Source organism: Anas platyrhynchos, chromosome 1 (genome assembly GCF_047663525.1).
Source record: "Anas platyrhynchos isolate ZD024472 breed Pekin duck chromosome 1, IASCAAS_PekinDuck_T2T, whole genome shotgun sequence".
NCBI classification, from domain to species: Eukaryota; Metazoa; Chordata; class Aves; order Anseriformes; family Anatidae; genus Anas; species Anas platyrhynchos.
This window is the reverse complement of record NC_092587.1, coordinates 59,644,270-59,661,361: the sequence shown is the minus strand read 5'-3', so window position 1 is coordinate 59,661,361 and position 17,092 is coordinate 59,644,270. Positions and strand designations below refer to the sequence as shown.

Below are 17,092 nucleotides of genomic sequence, written 5' to 3'. Positions count from 1 at the left end.
CTACTCTTATGACTCTGTTAGAGCCTGCATTCCTACAGCAAGCCTTGTCTCAAAAAAGTAGGGTTTTGAGATCTGAGAGCCAAAGAAGGGCTTGTATGTGCAAAACACACAAAATTTTCTCATGCTGGAGCAGTACGTCATCGTATAAATTGTATTTCACATTTGTCATCACAGCAGCACTTCTGTCAGCTGTCACCATTACTGGGAATAGCTCAAGCAGTTGAGCAAATGTGTCCTTGTGGAGAAGAAACATGCTTATAGTTGCAGGGGTTTCTACCATCAAGCCTGAGAAAAAGGGTGCACAGTATAGATGATGCTGGCACAGAAAATCAGAAAAAGATAGTGTACATCATCTGGTCCCCCTTTCCTTCTCTGAGAAGTCAAAACCATGATTTCCTGCCCACCACCACATCACAGATATAAGAAGGAATGCCATGAAAAGCACTACCTCAGGAATTCTGCCCCTGGCACAGGATTAGAAACAAATGAATAAAGAAAACTCCAGATTTCCAAAAATTCTTAAAAGCCTTGAATTCTTAAGACACCTGTTCTGAAATATTTTATTTTAAAGACAGATGCTTTTCATGGGTTTTCATCATCCCCATTCTTCTCCTTCGTGCATTTCCTGCTGCCACATTAATACTCCCATGACAGCTCAGTGAATTTCACAAAACACGAGAGAAAGCATGTTGCTGAGAGCCCCTAATTCCGAGTGCATCTATGCCCATAGGCTGCTAAGGTAACTGCTGTAATACGCAGAGTTTTGTGTCTGAATCGTACATAGTTTTAGCTTTCCTCCTAACACAGAAATGCTGCAGGGTGGATAGTACGAAGCAGGCTTTGGTGAGGTTCCTTTGCACACTAGTTAGATGAAAGTGTCAGGAATAAGTCAGAAAATGATCATCAACTTTATAAAATAGAGGTGACTGCTGAGTCTCAGTTCCAACAGTTTCATTTCCATATGATATGTCAAAAAATTACTTCTCAAAGGCCACATAAGCAAGTCTGGTATCAACTGCAATCTCTAACAGGTAGCAGAGCATGTCAAAAAATTACAAATTAAAAAAAAAATTCCCAATTTGTGAGGCAAGAAAATACGTTCATAATGTGTCTCTCACTGTCTGGACAGGGTACATACACAAGACAGTCCAGAAACACTTTCTCAAATAGTGAGAAAATTGCTGACAAACTTTAAGACAGAACATAGATTAGCAATTTCAGTGTTTGTGCTGGCATTTTGTTAGGCACAGTGAGCAAAGATAATCCCGTGGTCTTATAACTCAAGACGCATTTATAAATCTAAAGAGCGCTTAATGCAGACAGAATGAAAGCACATTAATATACACTGTAGAAATAATCTGCTTGCTAGAATGAAGCTACAGTTTCTTTTCCCTTCTTCCTTGTTGTGCCCCATTATCCATGACTATCGTAAAACTAAGGTAAATCTGTTTCTCGCCCAGAGATCCTTTCAAACGATGTTGCCATTTCATGCAGGCACCTGTAATTTGAGGAGATAAAGTATACAAACAAATCACCTAGCCTGTCAGCTCTGGCTATAAAAGCCTTCCATTCACACTGTCATTTTGCTACAATCACAATGTGAATTGCAAGCCATTTAGCGCAATTTCTTGCTGTTCTGCAACAAGTGAGTAGTGACATTAAAACCACTAATAACAATAATTTGATATTGGTGCATATCCTTGTTCTCAAAATAGCTAAATTCTATGGTAAACTATCATCTTACAGTATGAAAGACAAATCTAGTTCCCCAGTAGTAATCTAATCTTAGTGGTCTATTATGACTAGAATACAATAAAGTTAATCTGTGTTTTAAAAATGGATTTTTTTAAGTCCTTTTCAAAAATAGCCACTATATAAATATTACTCTATAAATCCATGTGTCACCTATGTTTTGAAAATCATATGCGGTTCTAGTTTCCCCCACTCAAAAAAAAATATTGAAAAGAATTAGAAAATGTAGCCTTTTCAAAGGCTAGTTCAGAAAAATGGTTCAAAAAAAAAAAAAAAAAAGGTGAAGACAACAGGCACTCCTCAGTCTAGGAAAAAGACAATGGAGATGGGAAATGACAGAGATCTGAAAAGTCAAGATTGGCACTGAACTGGTGTCCAGAAACCAGCTGTTCACCAGCCCCTCCAATATAAGGACCGGGAGCATCATAGAAAACATGGAGGTAGCAGGAGAACAGCAACACAAAAGATGACAACATGATTCTTTCACATAACATGCTGGATAAGCACCTGTCAGCAGCTCAGATTTGTTTAGAAGGACTGGAAAAGCTCACAGAGGACAAATCCACTGAGGGCTGCTAAGTATCACCAATTCTAGGGTGAAAAGTCCCTGAGTCTCATAATTGGAAGCTGAAAAGTTACGCAAAGAAAATTATCATATGTCCCTTCCCTGTCCTTATCCCCTTCTATAGACTCTTGGCTTTTGGCAGAAGGGCCTTTCAATCAAACCTTTGTATGGCTGCTCAAATGTTTATAAAAAAAAATGCAGATAGAGACATTTTAGGTTTTGTTGTTGTTGTTGTTTTAAATCTGCTGGTATAAGCAGGATATCCAAGCATGGTATTTTATATCTACAACTCTGCAATAGCTAATCCTCAGTACAGAAGATGAGTTTCCACAAAAGAGCTCTTGCAAAAGGACTGACATCAGAGAACTGCATTGTTGAGAAGTAATTAAGATGTTGAATACTGTGTTCCTTGTTAGAATCCAGCTATCGAGTTGAACACAGCAAAACCTGTATGCCAGTTTCAGAAAGACAACATTTTTGATAGTTAAGGTTGCTATTAGAAATGAAAGGTATTTGTTATGCAAACAGTTGGCACAGACATAAATCTCTTGCAGAAACTCATGTCAGTTTTCGAGTAGTTTTTATAAGATTGGTGTCAGCTGCCTTTCTTTACATGAATCTCTTTTGACTGGAATTATTCTGAAATGCAGAGCTATTGCCTCTACATTATACAGATGAACAAAAGCATTACAGGATGTCAAAACATCACAAGAACTCTTTGTATCAGGAGCAGAAGCCTAGTATTTAGCCTCCAGCAGGGCTGGCCTCTTTGATCCCTGGAACATCCAAGAGGTAGTTTACTGAATAGACAATAATAAGCAAAACTCTCTGTTCAGAGGTGTAAAGATACACCTGACACATGAGCTTTGGGTATCAGATGTTCCTGCTTGGGGGAAAAATAAAAATCCATACCAGCCTGCCTGATGTGCTGCAGGATGCACGACTCATTACCTGGAACGGTGAGCGGCATGGGGTGCTCTGAGTGACTGCCACAAGCCCTGCGGGTTACAGCAGACACGCAGGAGCTGGGAACAGTCCCCAGGTGATCACACATCAGCTGAGGTTTGCTGGCACACGATGTAAACTGGCAGCCCTCCAGCTCTCACACTGTCTGTGCTACTACTCACGGAGAAGGTGGGGTACCATATACTTCGTCCTAGGCTTCGCTGATGCCGATGCACCCCACTTCTCCCACACATCAACATAAAGAGACACTGTGCCGGGGAGGTGTGTGCAGCCTTCAAGAACCACAGTGGCACACAGAGCCCCAGAGAGGAGCAACTCCCGGCTGGAGGAGCAGCCTTTTTTCCCTCCAGGGTTTTAGAAAAACTAGGAACTGAGCAAGCCACTTGGTGAAAGTCAGGACTGCACAGGCAATGAGTTCAGCATGCCCATCATTTCACAGAGTCACAGACCAGTTTGTGCTGGACGGGATCTTAAAGACCATCCAGTTCCGTCCCCTCTGCCATGGGCACAGATACCTTTCACTAGAAGGAGAACATCCAGGACCTTCTAAAGATCAGTAAGCTTGTCCATAGGGTTAAGATCCCTGTCAACAGGGCCAGGAGACTTTCCCTGAATAACTGTCAAGAGCTGAACTACTTCTGGAAAGTCCTAGCGAGGGATTTGACTTTCTTCTCTGAAAGCTAATACAGAGCAGGGAAAGTTAGATCCCTAGAGAGCCAGGTCCCATTTTAATTGTGGATGTCCACAGGGAAATAAATATTATTGCCAGCTCTGTTTGCATTACAAATATATAGAATGTGTGTTGTGTTTTTTTCTTCAGAGAAGAGGAAAAGCGTTGACAGTGTTTTTGCACAAAAATGGCTGTAGTCCAGTATTGAGCAGAATGATGGTTTGGACATTAAAGACGTTTCTCCATTTTCTCACAAAGAATCAAAACAAACCACTGCAAAAATTCAATTTCCCACAAAGACACAGCACAGCTTCTTTGCAATAAAAAGGTTCATGCTATAACGATGTTGTGTTGGATATAGGCAAAGGCAAGAGAAAATCCTGTAACTTAAGAATGCTACTTATGCAGCTTTTTATTCCAAAAAGCAAAGACATCTTTATCCAGTGCAACAACCCAGATCTCATCAAGGTGAATTTTTTGTAGGATGCTACAGCTTCCCGAACAAGTCATGAATACTTGATGTGCCCTTTAAATATCTCAGCTCCATCTCTTGAAAAGAATTACCCTTGCACAGACCAATGAATCTTGCATAGAAATTCACTGCTCTGACCTGCTTCCGTAACTTCTAGTTTAAAAAGGGTCCCAGAAAACTCTGATTTAAGCACCTTTTCCCATTTAGTCTCCAGACAAAAAATGCCACCTAGTATTTATCAGTTACTGTTGATCCTGCTTTGAGGCAGACAGATGGACTAGAAAATCTACTAGAGTTTATTACAATATTTTTGAACCTTATTTTGCTAGCATCAGTTTCCACAAAAGTTTTCCTTTCTATGTTTCAACTCACCTAAATTGCAAGCTTCTGAGACCATCTGGAAGAAAAACATCTCTTATAGTTATTGCACCTTGCATTCTCAGTGTCAGCAAAACACTACAACCTTGTTTGAGCTCAGGCTGTCTCCCTGTCCTTCGCAGAGATAACCTTGTAAGGACCCTTTTGACATCCTATCTGCAGGACTGGGATTCAGTGATGAAACTAGAAGGCCAGATAGAAATAACAGAAACTGGTAGCATGGCGTGGTACATCTGCTCTGCAGAACAGGCCTTTGCTGAATACAGCCTGCCATGCCCAAGTTGTTGCCTTGTGGTATCTTTGAGTGACCTGGCCTTGAGGGTGGGGGCAAGCAGCAAAACCAGACTCAAGCTCAGCTTCAAGGCTGCTATGACACAACTACAGATGCAGCCTTGGGTAATTCTATGGGTTTGTCACCGTAGGACCTAAATATTTTTCAACACAGCTATGCCTGGTGACATAGAAAACTCGCTATTATCTACAGTCACAAGTGGGGGGCTGTGGCCCAAATACTCCCAAGAAGCATGTATGCTGCAGAAACACCAAGCTCTGGACAAAGACCAAAGCAGGCTGGCAGTGCTGGCATGATGGAGTGCCTGCACAGCCAAGATATCTTGTGATCTTTCCACCGCGGTGCTGTACCCAGGTAGCCATACTCTCAGGGGCAAGCCCAAAAGGCATTTAGGGTCTTAACAGATAATTGTACTTGTCTGCTTCTTTGGAAGATAGATTATGAGGGTATGCAATTTATCACTTGCTCTTAATGGTGGTCGTAGGAACACAAATATCCTACCAAACCAAGGGAAAAAATAAATAAAAGATAATTCCGTGAAAGTAAGCCTTAACAAATAGAAGATTAAAATTCAAATGATTATAAGGCCTGTGTGCAAATCAAAATATTTCAGGATGAAAGCAGGTGTTTAAAACCAGAATTAAGTGATTAAATAAAAGGAAGAAAGAAAGAAAAGATCAATGGCACACTGGGCTACAGAATCTATAATACAGTGTCTTTAAACCATCTTAAGAGAAAAATTCAAATTTCTAAGAGACACCCCAAACTGAGAGTAAAAAGCTCCTGTAAACTTTAAGCCTTACTGATGCCATTTGCAGAAAAATGAACATTACTATACATTTACCTAACTTCTCACTGTTGATGTTTCAAGGACCAAGCCTGTAACCTCTATTTCATTTGAACAGGAAGAGTGTCCCTGTTTCTTATTTTCAACCAGTACTATTAATGTTAAAAGAAATACACAACACATTTTCAAGTGCAAAACACATTGCAGACTTATTACATGTTGACAAAATTGGCTTCTATTTCCAGTATGCATATCATGCCTGTTAGTGAAATACTTTAAGATTTACACATTCCATTTCTGTATTTCCTTTTTTTTCCTTAAGCTTAATGGAAATGAGGAAAAATATCACTATAAATGCATATTATTTGTGGCTTTTTCAATAAAATATTTGATTTCAAGAAAAAAAAAACAAAAAACAACAACAACCAAACAGATCTCTAACCAAAATATCCTCCTATTTACACAGGTAGTGAAGACCTTCACTTTCCTCTGGTGCCAAAGGCAAGTTCAAATAATTGTGAGGGTAATGAGGGGGTGCAGGTGGGGTGCAATTTATTTTTAAATTGGTTTTATCTAAAATCTTAAATCCCAGACCACATGATTTGACTCTCTTCATCATTACTTTGCATTTACTGTAATAAAAAGAATGAAAACCACAAACAATTTAAAAGACCCGAACCAGACCAAATGCACATCATCATTTGTATGCTGTCGTGACTGTCCAGGGGTCCTTCAGTGCTTGCTTAATAAGCCCTATTCTGCCCTGGAATTCCAACCCACTGTTTGAAGACATGAAGAGAGCCCAACAACAGCCTGCTATCATGGAACACAGATTAATTCTTTCATTCTGGGTCCCAAGCAAAGGAGGAATTTTTATTTATTTTTTATTTTTTGAAGTAGATTCTGCCAGATTTTTAATGCACTAGCTGATAAAAATTTAAGATGCTTTTTATTGCTTTACCTCATTTAGTATTTAAACATGAGCCATCCACTGGCACACGAAGGACTGGACTAGATGTCCTTACTGGATCTTTCTAGTTTGCTTGAAGTGACTTCCCTAGAGAAGGGAAAGTGGCTCCCTAGGTGAACTAGGACTTGCATATAAACAAATCCAAGGCTTCTGACTCATGAATGATTAAAATGAAGAACATTGTGGAAGCAGCAGAGGCAAACAACTGAGCAACTTTCCAAAACAATGGGATGAAAAGATGTTTCTGGCCTCACAGCCAACACAACCACTTTTTTACAAAATGCTTGAGACAGCAGAGAGGGACTGAAAATTTGTGTCATGAAATAGTGTAAGAAGGATAATGATCCCCTCCTGCCTTTTTTGTATGACCCTTCTCAAATTAGCTTAAACTACTACAGAACTTCTTCAATCAAGGTTTGTGTTATGTATTACTACAGCACAGGTGAAACCATAGCAGAAGATGAAGTTCATCAAAGGGTACAACTTGTTGCTGACCTTGATTCTTACACTCACTCTGCACTGCCAAGACAAGTGGAAGTTGCTATTGATTTGTTGTGACTGCTTTGGAAGTGCAACCGCTTTCTGCTTCTCTCATCTTTCACATCATTAATTATCTCAAAAGGGAGCATGGTGTACAGACAAGACTTGCTACAGAGAAAACTGTATGACTGAACATGAGGTGACAGGTACAGAAACATGACTACAGTACCACAGAATTAGCACAGGCAGATTACTTTGCCTTTATTAGTGCCTCTGATAGTATCCTCACTAATAAGCATTTCTAACAGACATGTTCTCTTCAGTTGTTAAAAAGTAGGATTTGTAACCCTTTAAGTCATTTTTCCACTCCTTTTCATTTTGTGAAAATCATGGATCATTTACGGTCTTGAGCACTAAAACGACAGACTATGGAATTTATCGCCATCCTAACCCAGCCCTCCATCACATCAGCCAGCATGCCCACCCGTGAAGTCTCATTCAGATCCTGTAACTGCAGTTCTAGTCCTGCAACGGGCTCTCAGAGTGCAGCTCCAGAAGAATGGGGAGCAGCAAAGATGGGCAAAAAGCCCATCCCAAAGATGGAAACTAGCAAATGCTAGTTCCAGTGTGAGGTGTAATGGATGGTGTGGTACAGTTGTCAAATTACTTTAGCGGAAGCTCGCCAAATAAAAATTCAGCCCTGTGCAGAAAACAGGGTCACTGCTTCAACACTCAATACATTTCCTCTTACTCGGTTCTAGCTGAAGCCTTGAATGAAGTGATAAAGGATTCCTTTCAGCCACACTGCCCCTATTTCAGAAGAATGTATCTATCTAACACAGTATCATATAACTAGGAGAACAGATAAAACACCATGGGATTCTTGACTTTAACTATCGTTTAACTTTTTTCTTTGCTTTTTAACAAGAAGGCTCTGAAGCTATGTTTCCACATGCTATTTAAGGATACTAGGCGTTCCCTAGACTGCCACATTCATTTATGGTCGGAATACTCAACCTCCTCCCAGCACAGCTTCCCCTTTTACCTTCTGTCGCTGCTGAATGTTGCTTATCGTGTCTGGCTGAAACTCCAACTTGTCTGTTCGACAAAGTTTCCAGTATAAAATAATAACGATCAGGAGCACCACAGCAACTGGGACTGCCACTCCAACAATAATCCATAGGTTGCTATTCTGTGACTCTGAGGAGGACTCCTTCAGCTTTTCTACAGCTGTAAAGTTAAAAGGAAGACAGCAGGTTTATGTGGTTATATATTTTTAACTGAGGACACTTCAAGGTTATGTATTTTTATATTCTTGTAAATACGAGTTCAGGAATTTATCAGAAACCAGCCGCACATCACAGGAAACGTCATACACTTAGAAGTTATCATATGTCATGCTCAGGAAGCATGGGAAGGAGATCAGTTGTTCCGGTCTACCTTCTGAGGACCCATGCTTAAATTACTAATGAAAATACTCTTCTATCACATCACTTTGTAATCCCAAACTGACCTGACATAGTGAAATGGGTCCAGAAAAATGACTCACCACTAAGGTGAGAACATTTTTTACTTTATTGTCTGTATTCTGCTTCAGGTAGTATCATCAGCTACCTCTTCTCTTTTGTTATAGATATTGTTACCCTCTCCACCAATAATCACAGTGAATTTGAAATCAGTAACAACCCCCCACCTGTTGTGTACAGCCCCACATTTTTGTTATCTTTTTTTCCCCTTTCTCTATTTCACTGTCAGTGTGAGAGATCTTTTACTCCCAAAGAGGAAAAAAAAGAAGTCATACTGAAAAGTGTAAACAAACAAGTCATGCATGGAAAAAGTGATTTGGAAAAACTGACAGAACTTCCAATTCCTCCATTTTGCATAGTGGCTATATGTGGGACTAAAACCCCCAGCAGTAATATATTTCTAGTCAAATTGACACATTTTCTTAAAACAATGCTTTCAAGTCAAAAAACAGTATTTCTATTCAATTTATTTTTGTGTGTCATTTTTATTAATAGCCATTCTGATGATGAATCTCAACAGTAAAGGAACATATTTTAATTCTTACACTTTATACTTCTAACAGCTCATTTATGTCATTACGATTTCTTGCATAAAATTACCATTGTCTTATATAAAAAAATTTGTTTAGTTTCTTCCCAATAAGAAAGAAAAAAAATCTGCATCTGTTGAAACAACCATTTAATGATGTGCCAGAGATATTAAGTTTCTGTATGCAGAATAAGCTATAAACAGTCCATGAAGTGTGCTCAACACTTACGTTTCTATAAAAGGAATTTACTATTGCAACTTTTTGCGTCTTTGTCCAACCAATATTGCAAACCATTGACAGAAATTAAGAAATATACGAGCTACTGATCAATCTTTTAAGAGCTGTTTTAATGAGGGATGAAATTTAGAAACATATCCCAAGAGCAAACTACCACAATTGTGGGCATTGTGCAGTGCCACAATCTCCAAAGCTATTATCACCCTTCCCTTTTCTCTCTGCTGGCATCAGTACAGATTTGACAGGGCTTACGCTGTGCAACGGCGCCTTCAATGCGGTATCCAAGAATGATTGCAGCCCGCTGGATATCAACCCTGTTCATCAGGTCAGAGCACTTCAGAGCACTGAATCTCGCTCCATCTTGATCCTCCACAAAGTAGATCAGCTCCACAGGGTTATCAACACCATCTAACCGTGACACATTCACAATCTGAAAAGAAATTGGAATGCTTTTACATTTTACATTGTATTTATTCGGGGTTCCTGTACATTTGGCCTTTTAGTCTTTCCCTGTCTTCCCCTTCCCTTCACAGGGTATAGGCCTTAAGGACACTTCTCTAAAAAGAAACATTTGGAACAACTTTGCCAAGATGGAATCTCTATCTGTCCTCATCTGGGATATATCTGGAATATACATGTATATGTCCCAATCTGGGATATTCTATGAATGGAAATTTCCAGGGAAGTGATCCCTCACATAATACATTTTTATAGCAATCCTGAAGGTTGTTTATTTATTTATTTGTATTTGTTTCATGACAACACAGAGATCCAGTACTGAACAGAACTGCTTTCATTCTAAATATGCCAATACCATCCTGCCCTATAAGCCTTATTACCTTTGTAGCTTGTTGGGTTGTAGGAGCTGCTGGAGAGATTCATTTAATTGCACTTTTCCTTCTCTGAATACTTTGACTTCACATTTCTTTTTATTCATAACACACACTTTTTTTGGTTCAGTTTTTCTGAATGTTAAGCACTTACACAGGCAAATATTCTGTTAGCTTCAAAAAGAACTGTTTGCTCTTCCTAAATGAAAGCACCTGCACAGTTACCTTCAAACTCCAAACAGCTCCCCCTGGTATTCACCTTTCTTCAGGAAGGAATTTATTTGATGCTGTGGGAAGCAGTCTTCTAAAGATGTTAATAATCAAAAGAATGTGTGCTATGAAGAAGCCCTGTAGATACTATCTAACTGTTGAACATCTACATTGCAGATGAGACTCACATAACAATTTTAAACTCCTATAAAATTAAACTCATATATAATAATTCTCTTCTGATTTACCATTTAAGTTTAATGGTGTTTTCAACCTAGAAATACTCCAAACAAAGAGCAGGAGGTATTCCACCACGCAAAACAGAGTTTGAAGAGATCTGGGAGGAAATGCCACAATGGAGCAATATATTTAGTTTCCTCCAGAACTCTCCTTTCACTGTGAAGTACATAGTTAATAAATTAGAATGTCAAACAACTGCTTATAGGCTTAAAATAAAGCAAATTAATAAATTTTTGCATGTCTAAGACTTACAAAAGAAAAGCTTTTTTTTTTTTTTTCTTTCCTTGTTTCTAACAAAATAATCACGTTGAAGCGAAGCAGTGCAATATTTTACTTCAATAGGAACGATATTGTTGTCTTTGGGGGACATCAGCTCAACATGTCTTAAAAAAGCATCTCCCGGGAATGGCAATATTAAGTACAATAAAAACAAAACAAAAACCAAAGCAAGAAAGCATAACTGTCATACAAGTTTTTTAAGCCAAATCAACGGAAATCAAAGAACAATGTTCAGCGTTACTCACATTTGGCGTAAGTTACAGAATACACAAAAATAGAGCAGAGAAATGAGCAATTTTATGAGACATAGCAAGACCTGCTAACCCATTAACCAATACCGTTTCCTCATCCTGAATGCTATTCACACTTCTACCAATCCCTGATTGAAGGTAACACAAGGGTATCAATAAATATGGTTTCTTAGTGCACATATTCAGCAGCTGTAAGGTCAAATATGGTTTCACAGACCCCAGATACATCATGAGTTAACAAATGCCCACAGCTTCGTATCTTTACTTCATTTGGGCTGCCTTCACCACAGCCTGGCCTTAATGCACAGAACAGTAGGGAGTATTAAGCAGTATCTGCTTTCAGCATGGATGAGCACTTCCTAACTAGCACATATCTCACACAGAGAGGAAGGGAATTGAAAGGCTGCTTGTGATTAAAGTCAATGGGTTCTCATTTTAATTTTAGGAAGCTTCTTTGTGACACTTGCAAACCTACAGAATCAGAGAAATCTAGAAGATTCTTAAATTGAATTATCATAGATTTTATGGTGTTGTGGGGTATTCAAGAAGTACTACACTTAGTGTACGTGTGTTAAACACGTAGAGTAACAGTCAGAAACTCTGGCTGAATGAGTTCAGAAAGGAACTCCTCCACAGTTGCCTTTAGAAAGAACAGAGGGGGAGGAAGACAGATCCCATTGTGCAAGTTGCCACAACCAAAATAAAACACTTTTAATACTCCTCTCCATATTGAGGAGTAGGGAAGGGTGAGAGGAATCCAACAGGATGGTAAGGAGAAGCATCTGGGGGTATTTTGGCACAGTACAGAGAACATGGCAATGAACAAGAAATTCAACAGAGGGAAGTGCAGGCTGGTGCAAATGAACAAAACTCACTTTTTTCAGATATGCTTTCTCTGAAAGAATTCGTTCTGATTATGCAGTTCTTTATGAGTGCTCACTTCATAGTACAGAAAGGTGCAGACTGAATTTCAAATCCACGTGGAGATGGCTACAGAGTTCTGTTCTCAGAGAGCTGATGGCTGAACAGGCTATTGTTGAGGTGGCTACGAGACAGCTCAACTTGCATGCAAACTCAGGAATTGCAACAGTATCAGCTCTTTAGATTTCAGATCTGTCCTGTTGATTCACTAACCCTCTGTGTGTTTTTTTGTATTTTTTTAACAGACCTAAATTTGCTGCAACACAGTCACACTAGGTCTGAAATATTTTTAAATCAATTTTAAAAATCAAGATACACAGTCACTGCACCCATTTTTTACAGTTTCTGTATAATAAGTTTTGTGCCATTTTCCTCCAAATTGTATTCTCTGTGCAGCTTCAGATTGCTTTTGTCCCATATTTAATAGTGGTCTCTCTCTCCTTGAGAGTGCTAAGAATGAAAGCAGAGACAGAAGTGGTATTTTCCAGGCATGTAGAAATGCAGCCCATGTGCAAGGAAGGAAGCATTTTACATTTATACTTTGGCAGTGAGGAAAGACATAAGGAGAGATGAGATGCAAGAATTTCAATACTGAGAAGGCAGAAAATTAAAAAAGAAAAAAAAAGACTAATTCATTCAACTTCTGTGTACAGAAATGATTTCATCTTTCTTGATACTAAATACGTGTTTAACCTCCAGAGAGGAAAGACTTAACTGTGTTCAGGTGTCAGTAAATTTAATTTTAAAAGTGTCTTCAAGAGACTATCATAGGTCAGTGAAGAGAGTTGCCTTGGCAACCAGGTCTTGTTCATAAATAAAAGCAGGGGAAATCCAGGTGTTGGACAAACTCACGAGGCATGTGCAGAGCATCAGTCAGCCTGAGATCTCCCAGCCATAAACCCATTTACAGGGAAGGAGTCCCTGGGTGACCTTATTCAGGGGTTTGAAGGGAGAAGTGTTATTGAGGAATAAGCAAACACACCCTCAAAAACTCCAAAACATATGCACTAGGATGATTTTCCATTTTTCACTACCCTTATCCCTTAGGAAAAAATATAATCAAACAAGATTCTGCTTTCTACTTTATTAAGAAAACAGTATTTTAGCATACAGGCACTTAAGTCAAGCTGTACTGTGGCCTGAAGGGTTCAGGAGATGAGGCAACATAAAATATGTGAAGCAAGCATCACATGCAGGTGGCCCTGGGTCAGAGAAAGCCCTTGCACAAACCAGCAGTGGCAGGAAACATTGATTGTTGCCACCACATCAAGCCCTCACCCAGTTTGCCACATGGGCCTGATTCTGCCAGCGGACCCTCAGACCCTGGTCACACCGTGCCAAGGAGACCGGTGAGAGAGCTGAGGGGACCGGGACGCGGACTGCAGGCCTAAGGACTGCTCCTCTGACACCTTCTGTGGAGGCTTTGCTGGCCCATGGATTCGTTTCAAACGAGGTCGGGCAGCAGTTCCCATAAGCTCTGTACCTATAGTCTCACAGGGAGACTTGGCCTTCACCCAGATTATGCACTTGGGAGAGATATATGCTGTTAGCAGAAAAGCAAGGGAATGAACCCCTGCTTTAATGAACAACTCAATTCAGTCATTGCCTCCCCTCACAGATACTATTCTCTCATGCACGTTATGACTGCGGTGTCATCTAACCTGCTCTTTTCTTTAAATTAGAACATCATTCTTTTTGTCACTTAGTAGGATCACCTTTTTGATTTCTTTTAGGTTCAATAGAACAGGCACACTGAAATGAAGGAAAATTATTTTTGTATTAGCTTCTAGCATATTTTTAAACTACTATTAAACCCACTATTTCCACAGGAATTTAATGAGAAATTATGATGAACTATTCACAAAATGTATCATGTGGCTTAGTCTGTGTGGGTACAAAGCAAACAGCATTAAGCATGTGTAGAAACAGCAGATACATGTCAAAAATACATATGACATGCTCTGTAAAACAATAATATGAATGTTATAAAAAGTCAATGGAACTATCTCACGTAAAACAGTCAACCATGAGGCTTCAAAGGTTTTTGTTAGAGATGGTTATAGGCATTTTTTAGCCTGGAGTGCCACCTGTTAATAGCACAGAGGAAGGTAAAACATGCTATCTGAGCACCCTATGTAGACCAAAGCTCTTATTCAAAGTGTCTAGATTTAAAGTGTAATTTTTAACATTCTTAGATCCTAACACCTTTAGAAATGAAATCTAAATCTCACAAAGTATCAATTCTATTTTCTTAGTATATGAAAGGAAACTTATATGCCTGCAGCAACATTTGCAAATAATTGCTTTACCTTTTGACCCACGATCTTGATTTTCCATGGAGCTTAGAAATGTCACATTTCAATACACTACAAATATCTTTCACCTCAGGAAAAACTCAGATCTACAGGGGCTCAACACAAGTGAAATGCGTGCCTAGTCTTTTGTGGATATATGCACGTCTTGCTAATAGAAGTAACCAACACTTCGGTGTTACTGGCAGCTTCTGTTCTTATTTTCACTTCCTTGGGGCCTACTAATACAGTAGTCACTGTTTGGTGAGCAAGAAACTGAAATGGGAAAATCTGAATACAAAAACACAAGGAACATAAATAGCTGCCCTGAAGACTCAAACAGATGCGTATACACAACACACTTCACACACAGCTTAAAAACTTGGCTATGAGTAATAGAATGAGCAGCAGCAAAACTAAAAGGTTTATTGCGAGTGACTATGGACCAGACCCTCGACTGACAGGGAAGCACCCTTGAAAGCAATTCCCCTTCACTCAGGAGACCACCAGCAGGTGCCTCACTCCAGCTGCACTTATCTTTTCACCAGGTGTGATGCTGACATGCCTATTACACTGGGCCTGGAAAGGTCAACATGAGAGCAGCTCTGCATAACTATCATCGCATCACAGGAATATTGATGTGGTCAGGACAGTGACTATGAAACCTGCTGTAAGCATGGAAGTCTTCCCTGGGTTCAGACTCGATTCCTACCTCTAGTGCTGCAGCAATTACAGGCCAAGTTTACAGCACTGCAGCACACATAAAACTTGGTTGCTCCAGCCAGCCTTAGCATACAGAAATAGTTAGCAACTTGTTTGGTTGGGCCTTTGAATACAAAAAGTAACAATCCTGGTGAAAAGATCATTACTTCGTAAAGAATTTAATATTAAGGCAGAACTATTCCTTAATGATCTATCCACATTATGCAAGCCAAACCTTAGCCAACCTGTTCTGTTTTCTACAGAAATGCCATTTCAGCATGCATGTTCTCTGCTGCAGTCATCGCTGAAGTATTTGAGCTTCTCTCTGCAGAGTACCCAGGTTGGAACATGGTTAGAAACCACAGAAGGTTTACTGAATACTCAGACATAACTGATGAACTTGTGAGAAGTCAGCTTCACTAATATAAGGAAATATTGCAGAGAACAAAAATGCTAAAAACATTTTTATTTTCACTTATTGCACACAGGTAAAAGTAGGTGCTCTGGAATATCCAGCCACAAGGCACAAAGACTCACCTAAACGCATGTGGCCAATCTCTTATGAACAAATTTCTAAGGCTGGTTGTGTCTGAATGGGATTCTTCCCTGTATGTCTCCTTAGGGCACCAGCAAATGACTAAGTCAAAACCAGATGACACAGAAAAAGTTTGGTCATTTTTGGAGAGTTAGGAAGTTGGCCTCAGAGACAAAATATAAGTAATCAACTCCAAGGAAGTGTTAAGCATTAGATAATTAATGTAATTTACATTTAATAAAGGCAATTTGAGATACCATAAACCTATAGCCTCTACGGGTATCTTACTTACACACCTGAATATTCTGTGAACACATGCAAACAAGCAGCTGTGGTACCAGACAGTACCTACCAAGATCCACACAGGAAAACACCTCACTGATCACAGATACTTAGCAGCGAGGATCACACACTGCAAGTGTATCATCCACTCTCCTTCAGCCTTCTTCTCTTCCACACCTTCCGTATTACAGTGCTAACTGTATCAAACAGTACTGGCTGTGAGCACCTGGAACAACCTTGTGTTGTGTGGGACGGTAGGGTGTGCTGAACGTAACTAAGAGAATCCTCCACTGCCAATGACAGCAATTTGCAGACTCTTCACACTAATTAAGTAACATAAATGAACAGCAGTGCTGGTTGGGACATGAGATGCAGTGTTATCTTATATCCCAGTAAGCAATACAAAGTTATTAGAAAAACACTGTTATTTTCCAAAATAGTATTCTTTAGCTAGAAAGGACCTGCTTGGAATTTCGTGCAGGAAAAAACACAAATGACTTTGAGCTTTATTGTCTAAAATAGTAAAACCGTAATCTACATGTACACATTTTATAGGCTGTGGTATCTTTGCTAGCAACATAAGGATTATGTGTTTATTTTATACGCAAAGGGAGGACTGAGGCATAAAGAACAAAGTGCAATAAGAGGTGTTGGGAATAAAAGACATCTATTTACAGCAATTCAAAGCTGCATGAAACAAAAATAAAAGTAAAATCAATTACTGAAGCAGATGTTTCCAAGACAGAAAAACAGAAGTAAGAAAATCCCAATATCTGGAAATTTAAGTGCTAGCAAAAACTGGAAGGTTAAGTTAAGTAAATATAATAGGTCTGAACTATGAGAAGGGCCATTTGTGAGATAAACGAACTGCTATTGACTTAGCTAGAAAAAGGAATTTTTAAGAACATTTTTCTTTAAAAATGGTT

General features: G+C 39.3%; 1 protein-coding gene across 4 annotated transcripts in view; it reads right to left on the bottom strand.

The window, feature by feature from the left end:
• Positions 1 to 17,092, bottom strand: part of KIAA1549 (KIAA1549 ortholog) — a 138,033-nt gene that overhangs the window by 34,455 nt on the left and 86,486 nt on the right. For all 4 annotated transcript variants that reach the window (XM_072038779.1, XM_072038783.1, XM_072038775.1 and 1 more), the window contains exons 9-10: positions 9,878 to 10,055; positions 8,378 to 8,562 (exon numbers count right to left, since the gene is read on the bottom strand). In XM_072038779.1, coding sequence (XP_071894880.1) covers positions 8,378 to 8,562; positions 9,878 to 10,055 — 363 coding nt within the window. The remainder of the gene's footprint in view (positions 1 to 8,377; positions 8,563 to 9,877; positions 10,056 to 17,092) is intronic.